Source organism: Cardiocondyla obscurior, linkage group LG09, assembly GCF_019399895.1.
Source record: "Cardiocondyla obscurior isolate alpha-2009 linkage group LG09, Cobs3.1, whole genome shotgun sequence".
In the NCBI taxonomy this organism is placed as follows: Eukaryota; Metazoa; Arthropoda; class Insecta; order Hymenoptera; family Formicidae; genus Cardiocondyla; species Cardiocondyla obscurior.
Genome location: NC_091872.1, coordinates 2,845,007 through 2,852,964, shown reverse-complemented (window position 1 = coordinate 2,852,964; position 7,958 = coordinate 2,845,007). Strand labels below are relative to the sequence as shown.

Genomic DNA, 7,958 nt, shown 5'->3' with positions numbered 1-7,958 from the left:
TATATTGTGTACGAAATATATGGCATATATTTATGAATGTCGGACGAGTAAGTTTTGAATAATTATCAACCTGATAATATGTGTCGTACATGATCATTAATTCATTAGTTTTGCGATCTTAAGCACGCGTCATGCCCAATACATATACATATAGCATCGGTATTGTTAAATATCGGTAATGATAGTGCACATAAATTATTTATGGCGACGCAAGATTGGAGAGTGAGACGGAAAATCTCGGAGCAGACGGCGCGCTTCGAGCAATTATGAGCCCCTTCGTATTAAATAAATTATGAAATATTTGTTATTGAGCAATGCGAACGAAAGGGGTAAATAGTAACCGGAAGTGGTCACTGTTTGCTTGCACGATTGTTGATCGTCTCGGACAATAAATTTCGTTCTGAATCGCGTGCTGCGAAACTTCCTTCGAACTCGAGATCTTTCAAAGAGGTTTTACTCGAAAAATGCCGGAAATTCAATAATCGACCTTCCGTATGTAACTAAAGATTAGCATTAATATATAATAAATATAATATAAAAAGGGGGAAAAAAAAAAAAGTTTTATATAAATCGTATTTTTAAAGAGAACTAATTATTTTATTCTAAAATCGCCGAGTTGTACAGATTAGGAGCACGGTGAAATTAAATGACTCGCTGATTCGTTTACATTGCTCGATATCTGACGCTACAGTCAGCTGGCAGAACAGAGAACACCACTGCAAAACCACAAGTTCAATAAACTGCGCGTCTTTATAAATTAATCATTAAGCCTTCGGTGTACCGAATCATCGATCGTTGATCAAATAATGCAGATCCTGCAAAATATATGTCTATTCTCTCGCTTCAAGGATTGCGCTCGTTATAACTGCGACGGCTGCATTTGTCAAAATTGCACATTAATTTCTGATCTCACGTCTGCTGTAACATTTTATTAAGCACATCTGAGGGTACAAGCTTTATTTTTAATAATTTAAATTTTAATTTAACTTTGTTTTTTTTTTTTCTTTTTTTTTTAATTTTAATGTTTGTACGCTTAGACTTGTTGAATGTTTTAAACGTTTTGCCGTTTGAAACTGCATTATAAAATGATCGACGATTAGTTCATTTGAGAATGCAATAGGGAATCGTAACCGGTCACGTCTGACGAAGTGGTCTCTAAAATTCACTTCCGACGATAGGCGAGACTAGGAAAGATACAATACACATGCGTGATATATTAATGATCCGCGAATACATTACTTATTAATAATTTATCCACAATATTCTACAAAACTAAAATACTAAACAAAAGTCGCTCGCGCAAAAAAAAAAAAAACGTAGCAGATTGTTTTATGTATATAACATCGTTAATCGAAGTTCAAAGGGAAATAACGAATTTTAAGACTTTGGTGTAGAACTCTAAGAGAAGTTACGTTATAGATGAGACAATATTTTGTGTATCACGAACGAGTTAACTCCGGTTAACTGAAAACTTCTGTCGTTGCGTACGTTGTGACAAAAAAGTTATCATTATTATTATTTCAAGGGAAAGATCTGCAAATTGTTAATCGGAGTTAATTAACACGGACCCGTTGGCCCTTTCGAGTTAACTGTCTGCTCGTGCCGTAGGGATAACTCGTAAACGAATGAGAATAAAAAAAAAAAAAAAAAAGAGTGGATGCGCCTGAAAGAGGCCAGCCAATTATGAAAATTAAATGGAGAACAAGTCTGTAAATTATTTAAGAGATGCAAAAAGCTGTGACACGCCTGCATTCACGTTGACTCGGCCGAAATTAATTGGCATTTGAAGGAGTGTGCCATGCATATACACGCATATAGGTAAAAGAAATACGATTTTTGAATGTAATCAAAAGCATTAATGACGAAAAGTCGATTGGTACACGCTGGCAAAAGAGGATAGATGCAAGATATCGTAATACTTTACGGTAATTCGTATGACGGCATAGGTTCAACAAGAACTTTCATACGATAGCATAGCATGTGTAACATTGTGACGTTAGTTGTAGAGATTGCAAGTTTCATTGCGGTTTTCAAGAGCGTTACTCGTGTTGTACATACATAAATTATTACGCATACATATATATACATATATATGGAGATATATATATGGATATATATATAGTATATATATACACATACATCCACACGCATTACGTCCCACAAATGAGTAATACCTCGACTGACTTTATCCCTCAAACATTATGTGTGTGTTTAATATAATGCAGACGATTCCATGTCAGTCATAAATTATCTAATAAATCGGATCTTCGTGCTCTGCACGTCGGTATTAATTGATTAATTGTGATTAAGCGGTAATGTGGAATTAAGAAGCGCGCGAGGAAACGAGTGCAGAATACGAAGACTCGACTGCAACGTATATGGCAGTGTACGGGTTTAATCTTTTAGTCTTTTTCGGGTCTTAATTATGTATAGATTTTCTAGACCGTAATAAAAAAAAAAAGAAAATAAAAAAAAAAAAAGAAAATAAAAAAAAAATGGAAATACTTAGTCACGTAAGATTTATTATGGGTGGTATAGATTTAATGAGAGATCTTAAATAAACTTGGAAAAAATATCTATTGTTGGCTTTATCTTTGTCGTGAAGGTTATTAATATAATACGGTCTTTCGATATAGTTTTTAATTTAGTTTGTCGTCACGATTATAAATTCTGAACAGTAGGTTAATTACCGTTATGTCGCTTAAACGAAGCTCCTCCTGTATCGCTCTTAATCAATCAAATTAATTTTTTTACTCACTTTGATATACAACAAGTCGTCTTAGCTAGCATCTTATAGTACGAATAGCGTCTTCCCGAACGCAATCTGTGCTTAGTTAAAGGAAGCACATGTGCGCACTCACACAGGCGTATTGGTTTGAATTTTGCGCAACATCGCCGACGTCCATCGTGTTTAGTTCGGTGAGAACGACAGGTCGGCGCTGATAAATCGTTCTCACTTTTTACTAGCAAGTTTCGCTTCTCGGTCTCTGTCTTCCTCGGTATATATGCGCGCTCTACTCCTCTCCTACTATTCTATCAAGAGTAAAATGCAGTTTTGTAATGCGTTTCAGTTCGACGACAACAGAAGGCGGTGTCGCATAGCTTTCGGTGTTACGCCGTTGATTCGCTAAGTGTAACAACAAAATATTCGTCCCTCGTTTCAATCCCCGTCAATAGATTTTTCGTCAACGACGCATCACATAGGCTACGACGATGTTTCGCATCGCTAAGATCCTTTCGCCGAACACTAGGAATCTCAACAAAGCCGTCGAGACGCCGTTGGGGACCTACATCACGTCCAGGTAAAGAGTTAATTGTCGCCTTGCTTGGAGTGACCTATTCTCAATTGAAGCCAATTTCGATTTAATAGAATTTAACGTTGAAACCAACTTGTCGATTCAAATTCACATCACGTACGGCTGTAATATAATTTCTTGTGTACGTACGTACGTACGAAACGTCACACGAAATAGACGACTTGGTTTTTAACAAATTGATTTGTAATTTAAGAAATTTTTATATACGAGCGATATAAATAGCTTGTCGTAATTGATCTTCGTTAAATAATTGATCTATATTTTATTCTGTAAATCCGTGTTCGATATTTTTAGTTGCAAGTGCATACACATACACATATACGGACTTTGGACTATGCCCCCAGTGGCACAAGACTTTCAAGCACATGCATACGTCATATAAACTAAATGCTATTGGAAACCGTTATATTCATTGTATATTAACACGCAGTTATTAAAATACTTGATTTGTACTATCATTGACTCTATCTCAAGTTCAAATGTTTTAAAAATTGAGAAATAAAAGTTTAACATATGTTTCAAGATAGAATATTTCTTTGCATAATAAGAAGAATATTGAATTGCAAATAAATAAGTAGAAAAATATATATTATTTATGCGATTTAATTATAATTTGCCAATAATTTTTTTTTTTTTTTTTTTTTTTTTTTAATTATGGAAATTATTTGTGTATGAGAATAAATAAATATTATTCGACAGATGTTTGGCTACCCAAACAGCGGCAAAAATCAAGGAAGTAACGCCGAAGCGAGAACATGCCTCTGTAAAGGAATCTCAATCTTTTACCATGAATCTTTTTCGTGGTCAGTTACAGCTGAATCAAGTATGTCCCTTCCCAGAACCTATGAATCAGGACCAAACTGACACAATAAAAATGCTTATTGATCCTGTAGAAAAATTCTACGAGGTAAAGATCTTCTTAAAGAGTACTGTAATCGAAATATAAAAAGCTAATCCTTATCCTACATTTTTCCTTTTTTTTTTTAGGAAGTAAATGACCCAGTAAAAAATGATCAAAACGCGTGTGTGGACGAAAAAACAGCGACTGCTCTCTGGGACATGGGAGCTTTCGCTTTGCAAGTGCCCACCGAATACGGTGGATTAGGATTAACGAACACTCAGTACGCTCGAATCGTTGAAATATGCGGTTATCATGACCTGGGCATCGGTATCACTCTGGGTGCGCATCAAAGCATAGGGTTTAAGGTAAAAAAAAAAAAAAATTTTACCGTTGTGTTTTGCCTTTTGATATATTTTATTATTTTTCTCAATTATAATTTTATCATTAATGTGATTATGAGTATTATTAAACGTTTACAGGGTATACTTTTGTATGGCACACCAGAACAAAAAGCCAAATACCTGCCCCAAGTTAGTAGTGGCAAATACGCCGCTTTTTGTTTAACCGAACCGAGTTCCGGTTCTGATGCCGGTTCGATACGCTCGCGTGCTGTTAAATCTGAAGACGGATCACACTATGTTCTCAACGGCAACAAGATTTGGATATCAAATGGCGGCATTGCCGATATCATGACCGTGTTTGCGAAAGTACCTATCAAAGATCCGAAAACGGGCGAAACGAAGGATAAAGTAACTGCTTTCATCGTGGAAAGAGGATTCGGCGGTGTCACCAGTGGACCGCCCGAAAAAAAAATGGGCATTAAATGCAGCAATACAGCTGCGCTTTTCTTCGAAGACGTTAAAATTCCAGCGGAAAATGTCCTCGGCAAAGAAGGTGAAGGTTTTAAGGTTGCAATGAATATTCTAAACAATGGTAGGTTTGGTATGTCTGCGGCTCTTTCTGGCACCATGCGTTACTGCATTAATAAAGCTGTGAATCATGCCACGCAACGAGTACAATTTGGTCGTACGTTGAACAACTATGGCGCGATACAAGAAAAATTAGGACGTATGGCTATGCTTCACTATGTTACTGAATCTCTCGCGTACATGATTTCCGGTAACATGGATAGCGGTAGTCAAGACTATCATTTGGAAGCAGCTATTTCTAAGGTAATTCTTCTTTTTCTGTTCGATTAATTTACTTTATTAAAAATTTTAATACATTTTTAATAGATAAAACTGCAAATTTATCATCGATATATTTAAATAATTTTTTTTTTTTTTAGTGCTTTGGATCCGAATCCGCGTGGTGGGTATGCAACGAAGCTATTCAGACTTTAGGAGGAATGGGTTTCATGACTGAAACTGGCTTAGAACGTGTAATGCGTGATCTACGTATATTCCCAATTTTTGAAGGAACAAACGATATTTTGCGTTTATTCGTGTCGCTCACCGGTATTCAATACGCTGGCAGCCACTTGAAAGAGCTCCAGAAGGCTTTCAAGAATCCTACAGCGAATTTAGGATTGATATTCGAGGAAGCTACTAAGCGAGCAACTAGGGCAATTGGCTTAAAATCACCGCCTACCTTTGGAAATTTGGTACATCCAAAATTAGCAGAGAGTGCCGCGCTATGCTCAAAGGTGAGAATGACAAATTTAATGCAAATTAGAGTTTTTTTTAAACTAATATATATAATACAAATACATATATAATTGCAGAGCGTGGAAAACTTCGGTCAAGTTATAGAATCCTGTCTCATTAAATACGGACGAGGTATTGTAGACGAACAATTTATCCTCAATAGGATTACACAGGCTGCTTTCGATACGTATACAATGGCGGTTATCTTAAGCAGGACGACTATGTCATTGAACAAGAATCTACCCAGCGCCGAACATGAATTGTTAATTACACGAACTTGGTGCGCGGAGGTATGAACGTTATTCTTTATTAAAATTTTAGCAGGATTGATAATGCATAAATAGTTAATTCAAAAAATGTTTTTAAAATAATAATTAATTAATTAACTTATTTTTCATACTATATTATTCGATTCTGCTAACGATGAAGTGTTACAATTTTTTTAATTAGTAGATATGGTTGCTTAATGCAAGTTTTATTGTTACAGGCGTCGAGTCGCGCTGCACATAATCTGCAACAGGTCAATTCGACCAAACATTTAGACATCTTTAGTAACTTGAGCAAAATTTCAAAGAACGTATGCGATGTCGGTGGGTGCGTACAATCAAACCCGTTGGGTTTTTAAGAAACATATATGATGAACTATGAGACATAACTTATCCAATCTTGAAATTATTTTGCGGGATATAAAAGAATAATGGAGTTTCTTTTTTTACGGTGAGAAAAATATTTCATTATTCTTTTTATAATTCATATTTTAATTCACAAATAATCTTATAAATAAAAACATGTAAATAATACAGTAAATTATAAGTACAAATGTAAAGTTAATTCATAATCGACTGTAATTTTTCGCGAAACTTATCAAATAAGGAATCAATGCAAATGTTAAACTTAATAAGGTGCAAAGTATAGGTGTGTCTAAACGTATATAGAAAATTATGTATTTTTAATATCTCTTTATACTTCTTTACACGCAAAGGCGATTTCAAATGTACAGCTGTATAAATAATGCGATCTATTTGGCATTTTATTTTCTTAGATGCTGTTTATTCATTTTATATATCCATCAGTTCCGTTAATATAATAAAATAATTTTAATAAATTACACCGTGCTAAGTCGTTTTTTATACAATATAAATTAAATGAAAGACTTTAAACGGGAGAAGTGTGTTACCGTCTCACGGCATATACATATTTTTTTTTTATCTTATACATTTAAAAATATGTTAATTTAATAGCTGCTCTCTTTTCCCACTTAAAGAAACTTCTTAGCATGGAACATGCGAAAGAAATGTATCAAACAGGAAGCTACAATCAATTATAGTAACTGATTACTCGTTTTTCTAACTGTTAAATGCATAATTTAACAATATCACAATTATGAGAATATAAAGATGCACAATTTTTCCATCGTACGTTTATCAGTTCATAATGATAGTGGAAGCACACTGAATGTCCATATATATATTTATATATATATATATAAGATTCCATATCTTATTCTTGTTCAAGGTGTACAATATCCGTACATAAGATTAATGTAATGTAAAATGAAATCGAGGCGAAGAAACATGAAGCTGTCCGCACAACACTATCGCATTACTTAAGTTTGAGAATCAAATTACTTTAGTTCCCGATTTCTTTTAGTCCTACTTAATTCTCGTAGACTCGTTTTTAATTAATCGCGACGATTCCTATTCTGCGTAATGCAACGAAACTTATTAATACTGAGCTATAGGAGAAATAAGTTTTTTTTTTAAATATGTTGCGTTTTTAAGGCAATAATGGCAAAGTTAGAAAAAGTTCGTTGTCTATTGAAATAAAATAATGTAGAGTTTATTAACTTTTAATAAATTACTATTTGTAAAAAAAAAAAGAATAGTTGTAGTTAGTGTCTGATTAAAAAATATTAAAGATGTGTCAGTTCAAGCTAAACTAGATATATTTAATAAAAAATGAGAGAAATTTAGAAAAAAAACTTTATTGTATAAATTATAATGGTAACACTTTTTCGCAATTGTTTTTTCGTTTCAAAGAACCGACAGGTGTAAGTGAAAATTGCAAATTCACTGAATTTCAATGAGCTTTAAGATTTCTCAATTTTCATAGTGGCAGTGTTTTGCTAGAATTCTCACGACGGTGTCTAGAGAA

The 7,958-nt window shown here is 34.1% G+C and overlaps 1 protein-coding gene across 1 annotated transcript; it reads left to right on the top strand.

Annotated features, from left to right (window-relative positions):
• Window positions 1–2,905: 2,905 nt before the first annotated feature.
• On the top strand, window positions 2,906–6,845 carry Acadvl (Acyl-CoA dehydrogenase very long chain). Its single transcript, XM_070661382.1, has 7 exons — window positions 2,906–3,302; window positions 4,017–4,224; window positions 4,305–4,523; window positions 4,638–5,330; window positions 5,447–5,803; window positions 5,882–6,094; window positions 6,292–6,845. The coding sequence occupies exons 1-7, from the start codon at window positions 3,214–3,216 to the stop codon at window positions 6,427–6,429; spliced, it is 1,917 nt and encodes a 638-aa protein (XP_070517483.1). The 5' UTR covers window positions 2,906–3,213; the 3' UTR covers window positions 6,430–6,845.
• Window positions 6,846–7,958: the final 1,113 nt, after the last annotated feature.